The sequence below is a fragment of the Chlorocebus sabaeus genome, chromosome 10, assembly GCF_047675955.1.
Source record: "Chlorocebus sabaeus isolate Y175 chromosome 10, mChlSab1.0.hap1, whole genome shotgun sequence".
NCBI classification, from domain to species: domain Eukaryota; kingdom Metazoa; phylum Chordata; class Mammalia; order Primates; family Cercopithecidae; genus Chlorocebus; species Chlorocebus sabaeus.
In genome coordinates, this window is record NC_132913.1 from 103,539,943 (window position 1) to 103,563,048 (window position 23,106).

At 43.7% G+C, this 23,106-nt stretch overlaps 1 protein-coding gene across 5 annotated transcripts; it reads left to right on the plus strand.

Moving 5' to 3' along the window:
* The first annotated feature begins 20 nt into the window (after positions 1-20).
* Positions 21-21,353, plus strand: TMEM169 (transmembrane protein 169). 5 transcript variants are annotated; one of them, XM_007966193.3, is made up of 4 exons: positions 21-137; positions 10,564-10,779; positions 14,381-14,770; positions 18,481-21,353. In XM_007966193.3, exons 3-4 carry the CDS (start codon positions 14,500-14,502, stop codon positions 19,101-19,103), a joined length of 894 nt encoding a protein of 297 aa, XP_007964384.3. In that variant the 5' UTR covers positions 21-137; positions 10,564-10,779; positions 14,381-14,499; the 3' UTR covers positions 19,104-21,353. The 5 variants fall into 5 exon arrangements, with proteins under 5 accessions (XP_007964384.3, XP_007964390.3, XP_007964386.3 ...); XM_007966199.3 differs by having other exon boundaries at positions 14,482-14,770; XM_007966195.3 differs by having other exon boundaries at positions 21-131.
* Positions 21,354-23,106: the final 1,753 nt, after the last annotated feature.

The following is a 23,106-nucleotide window of genomic DNA, read 5'->3' on the forward strand; positions in this document are numbered from 1 at the left end:
CTGCCCTACCCGGCCCTGCCCCGCCCTGCCCCTCGCCCCGCCCGCGCGCCGCGGCAAAGCCGCATCCTCCCGGAGCAGAACAGCTCCTCGCCGGCTGTCCGCATCCTCCGCCAGCGTCGGTCCCTGGGCAGGTGTGGGTGAGACTCCTCGTTCGTTTTCTTAAATTTCGATGCCATTGGGGAGGGTGGAAGGGAAATGCAAAAAAAAAAAAAAAAAAAAAAGAGAGACCAGAAAGAAACCAGCGGGGTGTGCTCTATTTCAAAAATTCAATCCTCAAGGCTGAAGCTCTCACGATTAATTATAATTAAATTTCCAGTGCAGCTGGAAAAGGGCTGCAGCTCGGCGCCCTCGCTGCGCCCGCCTGCCAGGGTCGGACGTCGGCTATGCTGGGGCTCCAGGTGCTGTGTGCTGCTGGCTGGGAAGGGGAGAAAGGGCAGGCTTAGCTGAGGGGGAGAAATCCGACTTTCAGATCCTTTCATCCTTGGGGAGGGAGCCCGGGAGGAGAGAGTGAAGGAGAAGAGGAGATACGGTTGCAGTTTTCCACAGAACCAAGAGAATACACGATTTAAAAAATAAACTCAGGCCCACCCCTGTCTCACCTCCCACTTCCCACCCAAGAATCAAGGGGAAAGATCATCTTTACCAGATTTGAGACCTGATCCATTTCGGATGGGCTGCATAGCAAGTCCAGAAGAGGATCTTTCATTGAAGGGTGTACGCTTCCTGCAAGATGCATCTATAGGTGTTTGAGATCATGTCCTGTAGTTGATTCCTTGTGCAGGAGGGTGAACCTGCTGAGGATGAGGGAAATTTCTCATCTGTGTTTTGGTGCCCAGTAACAGTGATTTATTATTCAGATCTGCTCCTTATTTTTCATCTCGCTTCCCGCTGTCAACCCACCAGAGTCAGATTACACCTGGACTGGCCTACTGAGACTTCACCAAAAGAACTTGGCCAAATGTGCCAGTTGCCGTGGTCTTAACAATCCAGGTGGGATGCTATTTCTAAGGCTGTTGTCAGAGTGTTGCATTTTCCCCTGACAGGTATTAAAACGATATAAAGGCAAATAAATGCCATCATCCTTTTGTTGGACCTACCACCTAGGATTCAAAAGCCATTTGGAAATGGGTCTGGTTGACAGAGGAATCAGACATCACTTCCTCCATGAGGTCCCACCCACCAGCCAGGCTGCCGTTCTTGTTGGAAGCTACACTTCCCTGTTCCTCCATCCTCTTGTCCTTCTCTGATCTCTTTTTAGAAACACTTCTCCCTCTATCTTTGTTGCTGACAGATTCAAATCTACACTCATTAAAGAAAGGGATAAATCTCCTGGTTGCCATTTGCTAGATAGTTTATCTAGGAATCACTTACCTCTACTACTTAAGTCAGTTCTGTAGTTAGGACCAATTTTTCAAAATCACAACACCATCACCTCCTTTAAAACAAAGTAAATTCAAACAGGAAAGCTCAAAGTATTGTTGCAGAAAAATATAACTCTTCTTGGTTTGATCCCAATGACAAAGTATTTTTTTTTTAAAGGAAAAGGAGTATTGATTCAGTTCTGAGGGGTAACTTATTCAAGAAAAGTTCAGGCTTGCTTTCTTGTGGGTGGGGACACTTTAAATTCTTTTAAATGATAACTTTACTGAAGATATAACTTAACATGATATATGCCCTGATCTGGACCCATGGATTCTCAGAAGTGTGCCAGGGCGGGTCAGTGGGAATCTGGCTGTTCTGCAGCTTCCGTGTGGCTGCTGAGTAGACTGAGAGTGGGATTCTGATGTCTTCCAGTGAAACAGGGACTGGGGGCTGCAAGCCAGTTATGCCCACTGAGGATGACAAGGTGCCATTCCTCAGCTGCAAGGAAGCTGCAGGATGAGCAGTCAGAAGGCGATTTTTCACAATTCAGGTAGAACCTGCGATTAAGAGAGCTTTGGGGTCTCTTCAAGTGATCTTTTGTTTAAAATTAGGAGGCATGATCTCTGCCTCTGCCTCTGACCTCTGTCAGGGTTTGAAAGTCCACGAATCCACTAAGTTCCAGGCGAAAAGGCCTGGAAGCACAGCAATAGTTCTGTTGCTTGGACGCTCTTTGTTTCAGATTTTAATTCTGCCTCCAGTTGAGGCATCTCTTCCCAAGACAACCACGCCATGCCGCATTGACCACTCCTTTGGTTGAATCAAATGCTGCTCTTCCCTGTGCTCTGTGTCACTGCCCTCTTTGTCCTGGGGAAAAAGGCATTCCTGTGGCCAAGGTCCTCCCACACCCCCAAACCTCTCCCCATGGCTCTGTCATATCCCATTAGCAATGACTGCCTTCATCTTCCCACCCCTCCCCCACCCCATCTGCCTGGTAACTTTATTTTCTCCCCTCTGCAAAGCAGCTGCTAGCTCAGACTGACAGGGGCTTGTGGGATTCTCAACATTTAGACTTCCAGAATCTCAGTGCTGAAGGAATGTCAGTGAGGCATCTGGTCCTGCCCCCACCTCGAAGCAAAACTCCCTAGCAATTGTGCCGTAACGAGGCATATAAAGGAGCTTATTGATGTCTTTTTATTAAACTTCTCCTTAGTCTCAGGCTTTCACAGAAATAAGCTATTCCTGAGTTGCTACCACTTCACCCAGTCACTTAAAAAGATTTATCGAACATCTACTTGTTGGTCGTCTTCTATGGTACCACTTCATAGAGCTTAGAGTCTAGTAGAAGAGCTATGCAATACATAAGTAAAAGAAAAATGAATAATCACAAATGTTGGTAAGTCTTATACAGGAAACAAGCTGTTGTGATGAAGAATAATGAGAGGCAGAGCAGGGAGTCAAGGTTTTAGTTTGGTTGTCAAGAAGGGCTCAGAGGAGGAGACATTTGAACAAGGACTCAAAAAAAAACAAAAACAAAAACGGGCATAGGAAGAGGCAGGGGTGGAGTGGCAGGGCAGCAAAGTAGACAGCACTGAAGAAGACCTCAAGCATTTGGAAGCATTTGGTGCTCTTGAGGAATAAATATACAGCCAGTGTGATTGGAGAATAGTGTACCTCCTATGGTGGTATAGATGGAGTGGCAGGATCAGGAGGTCCTTAGGCCACATGGACTTCCACCTGTATAACAGTAGGAAGTTTCAGGAGGATTTTAAGCAGAAAACAGCCTGATTTTCTTTTTTATTTTTATTTTTATTTTTGACATGGATTCTCACTCTGTCTCCTAGGCTAGAATGCAATGGCAGCGATCTCGGCTCACAGCAGCCTCTGCCTCCCAGGTTCAAGCAAGGTTCTCCTGCTTCAGCCTCCCAAGAAGCTGGGATGACAGGCACGTGCTGCCACACCTGGCAATCTGATTTTCTTTATGTTTTAAAAAGATGTTTCTGGTTGAGTGCCATGGCTCATGCCTGGAATCCCAGCACTTTGAGAGGCTGAAGTGGGCAGATTACCTGAGGTCAGGAGTTTGAGACCAGCCTGGCCAACATGGTGAAACCCCATGTCTGCTAAAAATACAAAAATTAGCTGGGCGTGGTGGCACATACCTGTAATCCCATATACTTGGGAGACTGAGGCAGGCGAATCAGGCCGGGGAGGTGGGGGTTGCAGTGAGCCGAGATCATGCCATTGCACTCCAGCCTGGGTGACAGAGCGAGACTCTGTCTCAAAAAATTTTTTTAAAAAATTAAGTAAAAGATGTTTCTTACTGCTGAGTGAGGAATTGATTGGAAGGCAGCAAGAGTGGAAGCTGGAAGACAGGAGCATTTTTTTTTAGAACCACAGTTAAGAGACAGTGGCCTCCTAGACCAGAGGAGAAGCAGTGGAGATGGAAAAGTTGGGTAGATGAATTTAAGAATTATCTGGGCCGGGAGCGGTGGCTCATGCCTGTAATCCCAGCACTTTGGGAGGCCAAGGTGGGCGGATCACCTGAGGTTGGGAGTTCGAGACCAGCCTGACCAACATGAAGAAACCCCATCTCTACTAAAAATACAAAATTAACTGGGCATGGCGGTGCATGCCTGTAATCCCAGCCTCTCAGAAGGCTGAGGCAGGAGAATTGCTTAAACCCGGGAGGCAGAGGTTGTGGTGAGCTGAGATCGTGCCATTGCACTCCAGCCAAGGCAACAAGAGTAAAACTCCATCTCAAAAAAAAAAAAAAAAATTATCTGGATAGTTTTTTTCAAAAGTGGCTTAAAAGCAGTTATTCTAAGCATGAATTCCAGAGTATAAGCATGTTCTTAAAAACCTGTTTTCCCCCCTACAATGACCAAGAGTCCAGAGTTAATGGTTGCTTGAAGCTAACACTCTGTAATATCACATTTGTAATAATCTTTTTTTTTTTTTTCAGACAGAGTCTCGCTCTGTCACCCAGGGTGAAGTCACCCGCCTCCCAGGTTCAAGCAATTCTCCTACCTCAGCCTCCAGAGTAGCTGGGATTACAGGTGTGTGCCACCATGCCTGGCTAAGTTTTGTATTTTTTAGTAGAGGGGGTTTCACCATGTTGGTCAAGCTGGTCTCAAACTCCTAATCTCAAGCAATCCACCTGCCTCGGCCTCCCAAAGTGCTGGGATTACAGGCATGAGCCACTGTGACCAGCCTATTAATAATCTTTAGACTGGAAGTGGAAGTGGAAGATGGGCACAGCTTAACTTCCAGAAAAAAGAACAAAGTCCTCTCTCTCCTCTCAAGTCTATTGATTAAAGCCTTGGAAATTGGGTAAAATTTTCTTTTAACCTCTCTCTTATGAAATCTAAAAGGAAGGAGAGATGTTTAGAACCTGCTTCTCAGATCGAATACTAACAGCATAATAAAGTATACAAAAATGGGGAAGAGAATTAAGCTTTTCTTTCTTAACAGCTATTTATGTCATATTTCTGGTAAGGCGTTTTCTCTTCTCTGTCCTATCAAGTCAACAAATACATACTGTCTTTGTCCTATATGTCCAGCCCTGGGGTTTTCCCATTGGTGGTGAAGAAAAAGAGTAAGAGAGTTCCTGATCTCTAGAAGTTTGTTATCTACTTAGGAAGATGAATGAAAACTCATGATGCCATCTATAATCCATACAATGATATGAAATGCTGTGTAATTAAGTATTAAGAGTATGGTTCAGATGGCAAATGCTATTACATTGCATATAGAAGGAGGCCAAATAAAGGGAATAGAAACATATTTATGAAGTGTCAGTCATGTATTAGGCATTTTATACTAGGCCATTCATTGAATTCTCACCATACACCTGCAACACAGGGTTAGGGTAGGAGGAGAGGACGTGGGGGCTGGGGTAGTCACAGAAAAGGACGTGAGTGAGTGAGTGTGTCTTGAGCCAGGCTTGAAAAAGGTAGAGAAGTGTGACAAAGATGAAGAAACCAACATAAGCAGATGTGTTGAGTAGTCATGTTGTGGGAAAGGGAAGGGGGAAAACTGTTTCTGAATCCTAGGGTGGGGCGCAAATATGGAGAGCCTCAAACACCAGACAGGCCTTCAGATGTATTTTAGTCAGTAATGGCAAGACAAAATAAAAATATTGTTTTGTTTTGTTTCGTTTTGTTTTGTTTATTAATCACCATTAATATGGTAAAAAAATGGTAGAGGCATGTGTTCTATTTTAGAATGTCTTCCAGTTTACAGGAAGTAGTATGAAGGCTGTATTCTGGCATATGGTGGTAGGAGAAATTCAAAGGAACAAATTAACAAAAAGATTTCATAGGAATGACTAGCAGTACTTTGAGACTAATTATTATTAGGTATATGGAAATATGTCCTTCATATAGGAAATGGGTTCATCAAAGAACATTCTAGAAGTTTATAGATATTTGGATAAATGTTGGCGAGTAGTATGGCACAATGAAAATAACATGGGCTTTGAAATTAGCAAACTTGGGTGTGAGTTCCATCCCCACCACTTACTAGCTGTGTAAGCTTGAGCAAATTTCTTCTCTAAATGGGAATAATAAAAGTACCTACTTCATTGGTTTGTTGTGAATATTGAACAATATGATTATTTTAAAGTACTTAGAGCACTTGGCACACAATAAACATCCAATAAGTTTCTGTTGTTACTATTAAGTCCACGTGTCCTCTTCTGCAAAATAATACTTGCTTCATAAAATTGTTGTACCTAGGCCAGCATGGTGGCTCACATCTGTAATCCCAGCACTTTGGGAGGCCGAGGCAGATGGATCACTTGAGGTCAGGAGTTCGAGACTAGCCTGGCCAATATGGTGAAACCCCATCTGTACTAAAAGTACAAAAATTAGTTGGGCATGGTGGCACATGCTTATAGTCCCAGCTACTCAGGAGGCTGAGGCACAGAAATCGCTTAAACCTGGAGATAGAGGTTGCAGTGAGCTGAGATTGCACAACGGCACTCCAGTCTGGGTGACCAAGCGAGGCTGTGTCTCAAAAAAAAGAAAAAAAAAAAAGATTTGTTGTACCTAGAACAATTGTGCAATATCTAGCACATAGTGTTACTTAATACGTATTTACTGAAGCTGGGCACAGTGGCACATGACAGTAGTCCCAGCTACTCAGGAGGCTGAGGTGGGAGGATTGCTTGAGCCTGGGAGTTCAAGTCAAGCCTGGGCAACATAGAAAGACCCTATCTCTAAAAATAAATGAATACATAAATACTTTTTGAATGTGTAATTAAGTGAGATAATGCCTGTACTATATAATCAATTAACACAGAACCTATCAAATTACACAGTCAATAAACTCCATAAATGTTGTGGAATTTCCTTCTTCATCCCTTTCTCCTGTCCTCTCCCCCTTTTTCTTTCCTCTTGGTAACACTGAGAGGTTGTCTGCTGTAAATAAACATGAGTTTGGTTTGAACATGCTTTGCTAAAATGATGGGAATTCAATTAGAAAATATTCGCCAGGCTATTGGAGATACAGTCTTGAGATCTAGATTTGGGTGTTCTTGGTATAGCAGTGGTCCTACAGCTGTGTACAGGAAGGCTGTATATTTCAACAAGAGGAGCAGAGTGTGCTATTGAGAATAGAGGACAATGAATTAAGAATCGGGCCTACAAAATACTGGCAATTATGGGTTGGAGAAGGCAGATAAGGGAGCAAAAGAGACAGAAGGAAGGTTTGAGAGGTAAAAGAGAATAAAAGTAGAAAGTTAAAGGAGGTGAGGGAAGGTTCAAGAAAGATTTGGAAATAGTGGAATCAATAGCACTGGTGTGACGAGGAGAATAAGAATGACGAAGTGGTCACTGTGATCCCATCAGGCACTTTCAAGACTGTTCCTCACCGAAATGAGCGGATCTGTCATCAAATGAAGGAGAAATAGGGTTTTCAACAGCAAACAACAAAGCCAAAAAACCAAAAACCATCAGCTGCTCACTGCAGCTACTACAACTTGACTACTTCTAGTTTTTTATTTTCATTATATTTTATTTTATTTATTTTACTTTTGAGACAGAGTCTCACTCTCTCGCCCAGGCTGGAGTGCAGTGACACGATCTCAGCTCACTGCAACCTCTACCTCCCAGGTTCAAGCGATTCTCCTGTCTCAGCCTCCTGAGTAGCTGAGATTACAGGCATGCGCCACCACACCCAGCTACTTTTTGTATTTTTAGTAGAGACAGGGTTTCACCATGTTGGCCAGGTCTTGAATTCCTGACTGCAAGTGATCCACCCATCTTGGCCTTCCAAAATGCTGGGATTAGAGGCATGAGCCACCACACCCAGCCTTGACTTCTAAATCTCAGTGGGGAAATCTTGGACTTTAGAGTTATGCAAGTATAGAGTTAAACCCAAGTTCTCTCACTGCTATATTTAACATGTTGAACCTAATAGGTCAAGTGAGGAAAATAAGACCTACCTGTCAAGCTTGTTGAGACATGCAAGTAAGGTAACGTCTATAAAGAGTTTACCTTACAGCCTGACACATAAGGCTTGATACACGCTAATTTCCTGGCCTAAATCATCTTTTCAAGTGATTTGCACGTGCGTGTGTGTGTGTGTACAGAGGTTGGGAGTGGGGAGAAAAAGAGGGCAGAAGATTGCAGGAGGAACTGGATATGAGTGGCTATAAACTATTTGATAGAAAAACTTGGTGGAGAAAAAAATGGGATATCAGATAGAGTAAAGTGGCAAGGTAAAGTTATTTTTTTCTAGATAAGGAACTCTGAGTTTGTTTGAAGGCAAAGGGGAAAGAGCCAGTAGAAGGAAGTTGGAGCTATTGGAGAAGGAGGAAATCAAGGATGAGGAAGAGATGGGATCAAGAGTCAAGTCAGGGTGGTCAAAGAAAATACCTGTTTTCAGACCACTCACACTGGGGGAAGCCAACCACTTTCATGAGGACACTCAGGTGGACCATGGAGAGGCCCACGTGGAGAGAAACTGAGTCAGCATTATGTGAGTGAACCATCTTGGAAGCAGATCTAGCCTCATTCAAGCCTTCAGATGACTGCAGCCCTGACATCTTTAGAGATCTTGAAACAAAACCAGCTAAGCCACTCTCACATTTCTGACTCAGAAACTATTTATAGGAATCCCACAGAATTTTTGAGAAAATTCTGTTCACAGAACACTAAAAGTTTCAGAAACCATACAAAACAAAACAAAAGGCTTTTGGACCTCCAAATTCTATAGGCAGGAAGCAGGTAGAGAAGACTACTCACCACCCAGCTAAGGCACTCCCAGTTTCTTGACACACATAATTGTGTGAGATAATAACTTTTTTATTGTTTTAAACCTTTACTTTTTGGGTAATTTGTTGCATGACAACAGATAATTCATATTCTAGTACTGAGACATCTGATATCATTCCAGCCTTGCAGGAAACAATAAAAAATACCCCCAAATTTAGGAAAACACTGTTTTTTCAGTATTCGTGATAACAAGTAGTCACCAGAACTGGTTTTAAACATGTTAAATCAACAACTGCCTAAGTGAGCATGTTTTTGAAAGCCAACATCAGAGTGCCAGACCCTGATTGGCCAAAAGTCAACTCACACTAGTGTGAAAGTCAGCCAAACAGGGACAGAGTCACTCACCTGATTGACTTTCAGAAACAAAGGACTGACTGATGGGTTAATTTCCAAAAACAACTTTGCTGAGTGCTATGGTATGGTTTGTGTTCTCCCAAAATCCATATGTTGAAATCTTAGCCCCCAAGGTGATGGCTTTAGGTGAGGCTTTAGGTCATGAAGGTGGAGTCCTCAGGAATGGGATTAGTACCCCCATAAAAGAGACCCAGAGGCTGGACTCAGTGGCTCACGCCTGTAATCCCAGCACTTTGGAAGGCCAAGGCAGGCAGATCATGAGGTCAGAAGTTTGAGACCAGCCTGGGCAATATGGTGAAACCCCATCTTTACTGAAAATACAAAAATTAGCCAGGCATGGTGGCGGGTGCCTGTAGTCTCAGCTAATTGGGAGGCTGAGGCAAGAGAATCACTTGAACTCGGGAGGCAGAGATTGCAGTGAGCTGAGATTGCCCCACTGTACTCCAGCCCGGGTAACACAGTGAGATACCCTCTTAAAAAACAAACAAACAAACAAACAAAAAAGAGGCCCAGAGAGCTAGTCAGCTCCTTCAACCAGGTGAAAACACAGTGAGAAGGTACCCTCTATGAACCAGAAAGTAAGCCCTTAACCAAACCCCTAACCTTGATCTTGGACTTTTTGCTCCCAGAACTGTACAAAATAAATCTTTGTTGTTTATAAGCTATCTAGTCTACGGTATTTTCTTAATGGCCGCTCAAATGGACTAAGACGCTGAGGGAGATTGTTGTTAATCAATTGAACAGGTTTAAAACTGGTTCTACTGTCTACTTTTTACCATGACTACAAAACAATCCATCTTTTCCTAAGTTTGTGGGAATATTTTGTAGTCTCAAAGGATAATGTTCTAATTGTAGGGAGATGAGGAAATCATGTTTCAAGGTAAATCAAGGACAGTGTCTCTGTCCTGTGACTACTGTGAGTAGACATTGGCTGGGCACCTTTCTAAAATGAGCTGTGCCTGAGGCAAAAAATAGCCCCCTAATGTGAATGGCCAGGAGCTCACCAACCCTTTACATTTCATATTTCTTATCTAAGGTTTTAATGAGATGTTCAAAAGTCATCTCTCTTTTTGCTTCCGATAGGATTGTCCCTCTCCGCCATCAGCTGACAAGATTATCACGTTTATCTTTTATATCCTCAAGAGACTCCAAAGCTTCTCTTAGCTACTATTTTCTATATTAGTCTGTCCCTGGGCTCAGGAAGCTCTTCCTGTTATCTAACATTGGTCTCTCCCATTGTGCCCAACCAAATCAAGAGTGTCGAACACCATACCTTTTTTATGTTTTTTTAAATTAAATTTAAAAAAATTTTTTGAGTGATTCACTTGCCTTGATCTCCCAAAGTGCTGGGATTAGAGGCATGAGCCACCGCACCCGGCCACCTTTTTTTGTTTGTAAGGCCCATTAATAAAGGTCATGATCTCCATGCATGTGTTCACTTTGCCCTGCCACATCTTCTAGAGCACTACCCCCTCAACAAAGAGAGAGGAAAAGGGAACGAGAAGTATGAGATTTGCAACTTGCCTTCTCACATGTACTCTTTAACATTTTTGTCTCCCTTCTGAACATCTAGGCACATCTTCAAAGAAGGAGTAAGGAGTACAGAACATAAACCTTCTCCCAGCTCAGAAGTTCTGGTCCTTTAATCTCCTCAAGGTCTCAACCCCTAGTGTGAAAACTTACACTGTATAGAAGGGCCAAGGAAACTACAGAGAAAAACAGAAGATCTAAGTAGGAAAACACAGTGGATTGGGGTGGCCTCCCAAGCTGTGATCATTGCACCCTTCAAGTAGGTACAAAGTGGTTTGTTCAGAGGTCATTCCTACCATAGAATTACCATGATGCAGCTTTCTGAGTGTCAGTTTACAAGAGGACTTGATCAGGGAAAACATTTTTGTATTAAACATTCTACTTAGAGAGTAGAATTAGAAATGTGTATATATACACATTTGTGTATATATACATATGTATAAGTACATATATAGATATACATATATATGTATATCCTAGAACTTAAAATAATAATAAAAAGTGTGTGTGTGTACATACATATACATATACATATACATATACATATACATATACATGTACTTAACAACAAAACCTGAAAATCTTCACCTGGGGGTGGATCGCGTTGAGCCTCCACATTCAGTTTCCTTTGGGTAGAGGTCCGCTGTCCTCTGTGTTGAGGCCACTTTGGTAGAAGAGCCCTGGTCGAGCTCATCATTGCCCAAGGCCTGCTCAGCATTCTAATGGTTGGATTACTTGTCCTCGGGAGCTATTTACCTTCGGAGGGCTCTCTCCCTGCTTCTCCCTGTGTACATCTTTGTACTTCTAGACACCTCAGCCAAATTAGTCTCCTGGTCCAGAAAGCTCCATGTATAAGAATTTAAAGATAATTGCGCTCATTCTGCCCACAGTACACCCCCCAGGCAAAGTCAGGCAGTGAGGATGTAGTGAAACCTGCCCATTTCTTCCTGTGGATCCTACCACTAAGATTCCCAATTCTGTTGCTGGGTGCCTGATTTATTCCAGGCATTGGGTTAAGTGCCCAGGTATAAAGTTAATTTGGATCCAACACCTGCCAATCCAACAGAAAGACAAAGAAAATTAACAGAGAGGCCGGGCGCGGTGGCTCACGCCTGTAATCCCAGCACTTAGGGAGGCCGAGGCGGGCGGATCACGAGGTCAGGTGATCGACACCATCCTGGCTAATACGGTGAAACCCTGTTTCTACTAAAAATATAAAAAATTAGCAGGGCGCGGTGGCGGGCGCCCATAGTCTCAGCTACTCGGGAGGCTGAGGCAGGAGAACGGCGTGAACCCGGGAGGCGGAGCTTGTAGTGAGCTGAGATAGCGCCACTGCAGTCCGGCCTGGGCAAAAGAGCGAGACTTCCGTCTCAAAGAAAAAGAAAAAAAAAGGAAAAGAAAATTAACAGAGGACAGCAGAGGAGAGCTCTCCTGCCTGGAGGGAGAGAAAAAGCCATTCCATTGGGCTTAAAATTCACCTAAATTTTAGAAACATTGAAATGAGAAAAAAAATATGTATTTTAGCATTTGAAGAGATACACAGTCCTTCCTGTCACATGGTAATTACCAAAGATATGTAATTTTTAGACATGGGATTTGCTTCAAAATGAATGGAGCCTAATGGAATCCTAGAGCCTAGTGAAATTTTTGTTTCTTTCTTCTCTCCACTGCCCCACTCCCATCCACTGGGCCAGTCCACTAGACACTGGGAACATTTGAATACACATGACAGGAGAAGAAGCTTTATTATTGGGAATAAAGGGATGGCAAATGGTGTACATGTGGCAAGAAAGGAAAAGCTCAGAGAGCACTGAAATACAGTGAGGGATTTGGGAGTTGGGAACAAAAGTAACAGCCAGTAACCTGGAGTTGCCGAAGAGTGTACAGCCTCGAGGAGTGTGGGGCAGCAAGGTTGTGAGTAGAAGCTTGCTATTGTCAATAATATGCACAGTTATTTGAAAAGTGGGGAATTTTTTGGTAAATAGCTTGGAAACTTTTTATATCCATAGGGGGTGCCACTATAGTTCATAAGCTATTTTTCACAGTATAAATGCCAATAATATTGCATAACAGCAGGAACATTTGCCTCTTTCACTAGGATTAAAACTGGGTATGTTAAAAGTGCATGAGAGTATTCTAGCTAATAAATGAAGAAGTGAGAGAAATGGAATATCATTATTCTGTAACCCCTAATGATTTAATGGGTATAATCAATGGCCATAAATGGGCTATTAACTTCACAAAAAGAGTCAACCAGACATTAGGGGACTTCTAATGGAAGTACAAAACACCACCCCTAAAGTTGTCTTGCCAAACAAAACAAACCATCAACCAAAAAAATTTCAACATGAAATTGATCAAGACTTTCTACGTAACTATCAACTCATAACACAGAGTTCAGAGGCATATGCTGTGGGAATGCAATCAGCAAAAACCAGACTATGAGAATCTGCACGATAAATGACCTGCTTTCTTTAACAAATAAGTTACCAGGAAAAATAATGAAGGACAGGTATATAGACCTGCGCTGTCCAGAACAGAAAGTGGAGCCTCTCCACCGCTCTTCCAGCATGTGATAGGACAAATCCCAGCAACTTTTTGAGATTGTGGGCTAACAAGAAGCCAGGAGACAGATTTCCTTTACAGAATAGCAAGGTAGACATGGTTGGTGAGGTTGTACCATCTGTGAGTGGCTTGCTTAATGTTATATTTATCCATTTGAGTATAGTTTTAATGTATGACTCAATAGCCAGAAGTCTGGAATACTGGTCCCAGCCACCTGTGGTTTTTTTCTTTTTTTCTTTGACAGAGTCTCACTCCATCTCCCAGACTGGAGTGCAGTGGCACGATCTTGGCTCACTGCAACCTCCGCTGCTCTCACCCCCACACCAGGCTCAAGCGATTTTCCTGCCTCAGCCTCCCAAGTAGTGGGGTTACAGACACCCACCACTGTGCCCGGCTAATTTTTGTATTTTTAGTAGAGACGGGGTTTTGCCATGTTGGCCAGGCTGGTCTTGAACTCCTGACCTCAGGTGATCCACCCACTTCGGCCTCCCAAAGTGCTGAGATTACAGGGGTGAGCCACGCCTGGCCTACCTGTGATTCTTAACTCTCATTTACTGGTAAGGCTTCCTCACCCAACTTCCTTATACTCTGCATGCTCCAACTAGAGGCTGATTTCTACACAAAAATCAGTAACACAAGCAGACTATGCTAACTACTTAAAGTATGTAAAAAAAAAAAATTGTTGACTTTCATATGAATAAGGAAAACGCAAATTATGACAACAATGAGATATAGTATTCCTTCACATGGATTTTGCCAATTTTTTTTTTTTTTTTTTTTTTTTTTTGGAGACAGAGTCTCGCTCTGTCGCCCAGGCTGGAGTGCAGTGGCCGGATCTCAGCTCACTGCAAGCTCCGTCTCCCGGGTTCACGCCATTCTCCTGCCTCAGCCTCCCGAGTAGCTGGGACTACAGGCGCCCACCACCTCGCCCGGCTAGTTTTTTGTATTTTTTAGTAGAGACGGGGTTTCACTGTGTTAGCCAGGATGGTCTTGATCTCCTGACCTCGTGATCCACCCGTCTCGGCCTCCCAAAGTGCTGGAATTACAGGCTTGAGCCACCGCGCCCGGCCGGATTTTGCCAAATATTATATGTTTGTATAAATGACAAAAATATTACTGTAGCAAAAGTTTATTCACTATCTATTGTAAGAGATTTCTATTGCACTCCCAAAATAAAGTGTTGCAAGAAGTAAAGGGAGAGGAAGGCTTCTGCCAAGTTGAGGATCCTTTCCCACATTCCTGTCCATCTCACCCCATTTGCTTCCTGTTGATGGCTTTGCTTTCCTATCTTTCAGGTGGAATGCATCCTTGGGACATGCATAGCCCCATCTAGGAAGAAGCTCTGTGACGTGTGAACTGTGAGTTTGCTCAAAGTCCAACTCTTTATAATACATAGGTAGACATCACGGCTGGGATGGAAGAGCCAGCAGCAGTAGAAGGCCAGGTCCAGCTCCCAAGCCCCCACCAGGGCTCTCTCAGGAAGGCTGTGGCTGCTGCCCTGGCGCTGGATGGCGAATCCACAATAGGGCGCAGGAAAAAGAAGAGGAAAGAGTCACGCCCAGAATCCATCATCATCTACCGCTCAGACAATGAGAAAACAGACGAGGAGCCCGGTGAATCAGAAGGTGGAGATCGGCCGAAAGAGGAGGAGGGAGATGATTTCCTAGACTACCCTGTGGATGATGGTAAGTGTCTCTAGCCCACGTGTTTAAAGCCATGAGAAGGAAACTAAAAGGGTATCTTCCAGAACAGACAGGCATATGCTCACTGACCTATTTCTTCTTGGTGATACATTTCTTCTTGCAATATTACCATCTTTTATTTATTTATTTTGAGACAGAGTCTTGCTCTGTTACCCAGGCTGGAGTGCAGTGGCGTGGTGTCGGCTCACTGCAACTTCCACCTCCTGGGTTCAAGCGATTCTCCTGTCTCAGCCTCCTGAGTAGCTGGGACTACAGGCATGCTCCACCATGCCCTGCTAATTTTTGTATTTTTAGTAGAGACTGGGTTTCACCATGTTGTCCAGGTTGGTCTCGGACTCCTGGCCTCAACTGATCCACCCGCCTCAGCCTCCCAAAGCACTGGGATTAGAGGATGAGCCACTGCGCCTGGCACAATATTACAGTCTTCATTCAACAAATGATATTTACTGAGCACCTATTACATTTTTTCTAGATAGTACAGAAATCTCCAGCCTTTCAGAATTCCTAATGTAATGGAAGAGGCTGATTTATACACAAAAATTGGTAACACAAGCAGACTATGCTAACTACTTAATGTATATAAAATAATAATTGTTGACTTTCAATTATGAGAAAATTTGCCATAAGAAAATCATATGGCAAATTATGACAACAATGAGATATAGTATTCCTTCCCATGTAGGCTTGCCAAAAATTGGGTAAAATATGAATACATCAATATGAGAAAATGGATATACTTCATGCACCTTAGTGAAAGTGGAAACTGCCTCAACTACTTTGTGGAGGAAACTTGTCAACATTTATTAAATATTTAGTAAAATTCACAGTTCAAAACATGCATACCTCATGACCCAGAAATTATCAATATCTACTCCATGAAACTTGTGCCCATGTTATCCTTGTATAAGGAGGCATGTATACGAATACTTGTTGCAGCTAATGCAACTATGATGTATTTGTATTAAGAATTATTGTGGAGGCTGGGCACGGTGGCTCACACCTATAATCCCAGCACTTTGGGAGGCCAAGGCAGGCAGATCACGTGGGGTCAGGACTTTGAGACCAACAACAGGAGTTTGAGAGTGGCCAACACGGTGAGACCCCATCTCTACTAAAATACAAAAATTAGCCAGGTGTGCTGGGGCATGCCTGAGGTCCCAGCTACTACGAAGGCTGAGGCACAAGAATTGTTTTAACCTGGGAGATGGAGAATGTGTGTTTGTAGAATGTGGAGGTTGCAGCAAGCCAAAATCCTGCCACTGCACTCCAGCCTGGGTGACAGAGCAAGACTGCATCTCAAAAAAAAAAAAATAATAATTATTATTATTGTGCAGCCGTAGAGAGATGAGGCAGATCTATTTGTGTAGATGGATAGATCTCTAAGACATATGCTTACAGTGAATAAGATAAGCAATTTCCCTGCTCTTCTGCAGTTGACCTTCAGGGAAAGACAGACAATGAACAAGTCAACAAATAAAAGATACTTTTTCAGGTAGTGGTATGAGTTCCGAAGATGACGAAACCACGCTGATGGGAAGATGAGTACTGGTGGAGGGTGGAAGGTGGTGGGGGAGAGATTGTATGGTTGTGAAAGCTTTTTCTGAGGAGGTGACATTTGAATTGATCCAAATGACATGAGGGAGCCACCGTGAAAAGTTCTAGGGCAGAGTTTTTGGAGGAGGTGGAACAGCAAGGGCAAAGCCCCTGAGGTGAGAGCAGCTTTGACCTGTTTATGGAAAGGAGTTATTTCAGTGTAAGGAGTATAGGGAATAAGCGGGAGGATGGTGAGAGGAGGACAGGTAGGTGGACAGGGGCTGGATCCTGGAGACCCTTGCAGGTCTTGGCAAAGAGTTTGGGATTTGTTCCAAGTGCAAGAGGAAGGCAATGGAGGACTTTTAAGCAAAGAGACATCATCTCATTTATATTTGTAAAAGATCACCCTGGCTTCTCTATAAAGAATAAATTATAAGGGTTAAGACTGGATGCTGATGGGAGACTATTGTGTCCCCGCAGCCACAGTAGCACTAATGGAGAAGTTTGGGTGATAGCAGGAGAAAGCTGGATTCAGGATGCAATCTGAACTTGCTGATTGACCAGAGGCAGGGAGTGAGGGAAAGAGGGGAATCAATAATGACTCCTGGGTGATTGACAGGAATGACAGAGAGGATAGATGGTGGTATTTACCGTGATGAAGACTGGGAAAAGATGGGGCTTGGGGGACTGCACATTCCTTTTCTCTGGGTAAGCAGAGTTCCTGCCACTATCCAGGGCTCTGCTCTTTAAGTGACTTTGTCTTATCTCTCAGCTGTGGGGCAAGGAGGCCACAGGGCCCAAGGTCCACGCCTGCCTAAAGCCTGTATTTTCCCATCCCCACCCAGACTTCTAGGGTGGCCAGAAGATGGCTATCTGGTTCTGTGTGGGTGCGTCATGTATGTGTGTGTATGTGTGGTGTGCAGTGTGGCTGTGGTGCATGTGGAGGTGTGCGGGCTCTTTGTGTGTGTTGTATGGTATGTGTGTGATGTGTGGTGTGTTGTGTGTGTGGATGGGTGTGGGTGGTGTGGTATGGGGGAGTATATGGTGTATGTATGTGTGGGTGGTGTGTGTGTGGTGTGTGTATGTGTATGGTATGTGTGGTATGGTATGTATGGGTATGTGGTATGTGTGTAGAATGTGTATATTATGTGGTATGTGCCTATGGCATGTGGGTGGGTATGTGTAGTGTGTATATGTGGAATGCGTGGGGGGTAGCATTTGTGTGCATGTATGGTATGTGTATGTGTGGTGTGTGTGATGTGTCTATGTGTGTGTGGGGTGTGTGTGGTGTGTGATGTGTGTATGTTGTGTGTATGTGTGGTATGTATGGGTATGTGGTGTGTATATGGCATGTGTATGTATGTGTTGTATGTGGCAGGTGTGGGGAGGTTGTGTGTGGCGTATGTGTTATGTATGGTGTTTGGGGTATGTGGTGTGTGTATGGGGTATGTATGTGGTATGTGTATGTGATGTGCATGGTGTGTTGTGTGTATGGGACAGTGTCGTGTGTATGGGAGATGGCGTGTGTGTGTGTGTGTGTGTGTGTGTGTATGGTGTGTATGTAGTATGTGAGAGGGTGTATGTGTATGGTATATGTGGGATGTGTGTGTGTGTGCGTGCAGCCCCTAGATGTGAGGGCTGGATCAGGCATGTGAGGGGCCCCCTCTCAGAAAGCACAGAACTAGGCGTGAGAAGGGAAGGTGGTGGCTGTCCGTCAGTCCAGTGCACACACATGCAGTCTTGACAGAGTAGCTGATACACAGGAACAGTATCTTCACAGCACCGGTTACCTAGAAACAGGATCATCATTTGCATCATGTCTGTATCAAAGTTCCTCACACTCCTCCATGCCACAGAGATTGTGCCAAGATTGAGGCCCCCAAAAGCAGAGAGAGTACATGAAAAACAAACTTAACATGCCTCACAATTTTATCAGGGCCCAGGCACAAGGAGTGTGAGTTCACGTGGGAGCAATAACACCAGTGGTCGCCTTCCCAAGGGAGACCCACTCAGTCCACCATTGAATCACTGACTCAGGACTGTGCCAGATGCTGTAAAAAAGGCTACTCTTGTCCTCATGCCCAGCCGGGGAGGGTGCGACATGGAGATGCAATGCCCACTCTTCTGATCTTGACTCTCCCCTCCTTTGTACCCTGCAGATATGTGGAACCTGCCTCTGGACAGCCGCTATGTCACCTTAACTGGGACTATCACACGAGGGAAGAAAAAGGGTCAGATGGTGGACATCCATGTCACATTGACAGAGAAAGAGCTGCAGGAACTGACCAAGCCTAAAGAGTCATCAAGGGAAACGACACCTGAAGGAAGAATGGCCTGCCAGGTGGGAGCCGACCGTGGGCCCCATGTGGTCCTCTGGACACTGGTCTGCCTGCCTGTGGTTTTCATCCTCTCTTTTGTTGTCTCTTTCTACTATGGCACTATCACCTGGTACAACATCTTCCTCGTGTATAATGAGGAAAGGACCTTCTGGCACAAGATCTCGTATTGCCCCTGCCTCATTCTCTTCTATCCTGTGCTCATCATGGCCATGGCTTCCTCCCTGGGCCTCTACGCCGCTGTGGTCCAGCTCTCATGGTCCTGGGGAGCATGGTGGCAAGCTGCCCGGGACATGGAGAAAGGCTTCTGTGGCTGGCTCTGCAGCAAGCTGGGCCTAGAGGACTGTTCTCCCTACAGCATTGTAGAGTTGCTTGAATCCGACAATATCTCAAGCACTCTCTCCAACAAGGACCCCATCCAAGAGGTAGAAACCTCCACGGTCTAAACTCCCAACAACTTACTTCCTCCTCTGGCCCCAGTAGCCTATATATCATCTTACAATTGCAGCAGATTCTTTCTTTAAATTACCCCCTGCTCTCCGCAGTTCTTCTGGGAAACCATAGTCCATACTGATCAGTTTTACCATCTTGAGGGTTCCAGGAGGGCAGGAAACAGACGAGCAGTTGTGCCAAAGCAGTTCATCCAGTGGACAAACTCTTCTTGATTCCCTGCCCTAAAATCACCATTTATCTAGGACAACGGAACTCTCCTGTGTGTCATTTTGGGAGCCTGAAGGTGTTACCGGTGCCTAGAACTGAGGGGAGTATGTGACTAAATGTGTCAGGGAGAATAAAGAACCTCAGGGGTAACCACATCCACCAAGATAATAGACAGGGATGGAGTGAGACATTTAGGAAGCTGGGCTACCACAGTGTAGCAGAAGGTAAACATTTGTGTGCATCATTTAGATTTAGATTTAGCTGCATAGAATTAAAACCCTAAAATATCAGTGGCTTAAACAAGATAGAAGTGTATTTCTTTCTTGTACAGAAGAAGTCTGGAGGCAGACCATCCTGGGACCCTGTGAAGTAATCCAGGTCCCAGGCTTCTTCTATTTCTCTACCATTAGTAGGATGTGACCCTTCTCACCCTTATCCTCAACATCCCAGTGCTGATTACATCTTCAGCCATCACATCCATGTTTCTGATAAAATAGAGGAAAGGGCAGAGAAGCACACACCCTTCCTGTTCAAGGAGACTTCCCAGAAGTCCCACTCAATTCTTCTTATATCTCATTGGCAAGACCTCAGTCACATGATCTCATGAGCAAAAGAGGCTGGAAATGTAGTTGTTGGGCTGGGTAGCTATATTCTCAGCTAAATATTGGGTTCACACTAATTGAAGAGAAAAAGGAAGAATGGTTATTTGTTTTATGTTTTGTTTTGTTTTGCTTTTTAAGACGGAGTCTTACTCTGTTGCCAAGGCTGGAGTGCAGTGGCACTATCTCGGCTCACTGCAACCTTTGCCTCCCGGGTTCAAGCGATTCTTGTGCCTTGGCCTCCCAAGTAGCTGGGATTACAGGCGCATGCCACCAAGCCCGGCTAAGTTTTGTATTTTTTTTAGTAGAGATGGGGTTTCACCATGTTGCCAAGGCTGGTCTTGAACTCCTGACCTCAGGTGATCCGCCTGCCTCGGCCTCCCAAAGTGCTGGGATTATAGGAAAGAATGGTTATTTTGGTAGGCAAGTCAGAATGTTTGCCTCACAATGATCATTTAAATACATTCAGAACCCCAAACTGCTAATATGGTTTTATTTATTTATTTATTTATTTATTTATTCATTCATTCATTCATTCATTTGTTTATTCATTTATTTATTTAGGCCTGAATCTTACACAGAGAATTTATATGTAGATATTAGCTACATATACTTCGAATATGCTATACATAGATATTAGCACCTCATATACTTTGCAATTAAGCTTCTGTAATGTCATGTGATTTGTTTTTGGAAAGGAATAGTGGACAGGAGAGTACAATTTATAATAGTAGCATAACTCTTTGTCCTGGTGGTGGAGGTGGGACGAAGTGGTGTTATTTAACCTAGATTAAAGACCAGCAAGGGAGGAATTGCATCTGCCAAAGTTTCCTCCAACAGAGATCAGTAGCCCTAAGCACAAAGAAGCCAGATTTAGCCTTCTCTTGTTTGGCAAAACCTCATTCAGAGCTTTACTCCCTCAGACCTTTCTGAGTTTAACCACAGACATGATCTTTGCTGTGCTGAGAAACTTGTGTCTTCCTGGCCTGTAGGGAGTGTAAACCAGATTAATCCAGATTAACAGACTCTGAACTTAAAAAAAAAAAAAGTCACTCCTAAGGGTGTCCTTCTAATTTCAAAATATCAACTCCTAAGAGGTCAGCAGAATTGGGAGATTTGGGTCCTTATAAGAATAGCTGGTGCTCTTTTGTTCATATCTCAAAACAAAGCTGTTGAAAGAACTGCTGCGATGAATCAAACCACAAGAGTTGGTCATGCTCCCCACAGAGAGCCCAGGACATTTGCCTGATGTATGGTGCTGAGCTCCACCTTCAGAGGAACTCTTTTTTTTTTTTTTTTTAAATAACTATTATTAGCTTGACTAGAAAAAAAGTGCCCAACAGTTTTAATGTTAAACTTGGTGCTCTATGGTGCATTTGCAGAGATATGAACAATTAAAATGAAGACAAAGAAAATAAAAATAAAGTCTGATTATCATTTGCTCATTTTGTCTTTGAAGCTCTTCAAAATTGCTTTGAATGCTATGGCTTGCAGAAAAAGGGTGAGCATGATGGCTGTCCTATATGTATGTTATATATATGTAATGATCTTAATATGAGTCCTTACGTTTGGACTCTTTCCATGCTTCACTAATTTTGGGGAATTCTATTTAGGTGGACTATTTTCACAAACCACATTAGAAACTTGCAACCACATTTGTCCCATTTTTCTGGGGTTGGGGAAACCAAGGGGAAAAGCCAAAAAGTCATGATTAGGACACAGGTAAAGTGGCTGTGGTGCCATGGAATAGTGTGGGATGTTGATGAGATCATACCCAAGAGATACCTAGATTAAGTTGACATGGCCTTCATCTAGTGGAAGAAATAGGCTTATCATCTAGTGGAAGAAATAGGCTTGTAAATTAAAATCATTTCAAAGGGGTTCTATAGAGGTATGTAAAAGGCTAGACTAGAGGAAGGAAAAATAGAACCAAACAGAACCAAAGTGTCTCATCTTTACTCTCAGCAAACACCACAGAGACCATTAGAGGAGAAACTGGAGAGTTCAATACCATATTTGAACAATTCTTTTTTTTTTTTTTTTTTTTTTTTTTTTGAGACGGAGTCTTGGTCTGTCGCCCGCGCTGGAGTGCAGTGGCCGGATCTCAGCTCACTGCAAACTCCGCCTCCTGGGTTTACGCCATTCTCCTGCCTCAGCCTCCCGAGTAGCTGGGACTACAGGCGCCCGCCACCTCGCCCGGCTAGTTTTTTGTATTTTTTAGTAGAGACGGGGTTTCACTGTGTTAGCCAGGATGGTCTCGATCTCCTGACCTCGTGATCCGCCCGTCTCGGCCTCCCAAAGTGCTGGGATTACAGGCTTGAGCCACCACGCCCGGCCTGAACAATTCTTTTGGCTCATAGTTACCTAATCATCGTGGTGAATGTCAAGGAGGAGGACTATATTTTCCAGTTGCTTAACAGCCATAATGTACTGAGCTCGATAAACCATGTCTGGCCCATAGGGTGACACTGATGTGTTTCCAAGTCATCTTGTCTATTGACATTAGGTAGCACCCTTCATTTCACTTCACATTCAAGAAGAATAAAACACATGATTTTCTATAAAACAAGATTCTAAATCTTAAAAATAACTAATTTCAGATGATATGAAAGTTTCATTTTGCCATTTCGAAATGGCTACTTGGAGCTTAATTTGTGCAATGCTGAAAAATATTAGTGGACATCTCACTGCTCACATCTGTTCGGGATATAAACCTTTTTTTTTTTTTTTTTGAGACGGAGTTTCGCTCTTGTCTCCCAAGCTGGAGTGCAATGGTGTGATCTCTGGTCACTGTAACCTCTGCTTCCTGGGTTCAAGTGATTCTCCAGCAGCTGGGATTATAGGTGCGCCACCACCATGCCTGGCTAATTTTTGTATTTTCAGTAGAGATGGGGTTTCACCATGTTGGCCAGGCTGCTCTCAAACTCCTGACCTCAGGTGATCCACCCGCCTTAGCCTCCCAAAGTGCTGGGATTACAGGCATGAGCCACCATGGCAGCCAGGATATAAAATTTTATTTCATATCTGTACTCTGTTAATATTCTACCTATTTTCTCAGTTACCCATATAACCATTGTAACAGCTCTCTGTCAGAGCACAAAGCCTGTACATTTTAACTTTTTATAATGCTCACAAAGTCATTACTCACATAGTTCACTTTCAAGGTAATATCAAATGCAAACATATTCCA

Coding starts and splice junctions, on each gene's coding strand:
- TMEM169 (XM_007966193.3), top strand. CDS start 14,500: ATGGAAGAGCCAGCAGCAGTAGAAGGCCAGGTCCAGCTCCCAAGCCCC. Junction 14,771..18,480: donor AGACTACCCTGTGGATGATG/GTAAGTGTCTCT, acceptor TGTACCCTGCAG/ATATGTGGAACCTGCCTCTG.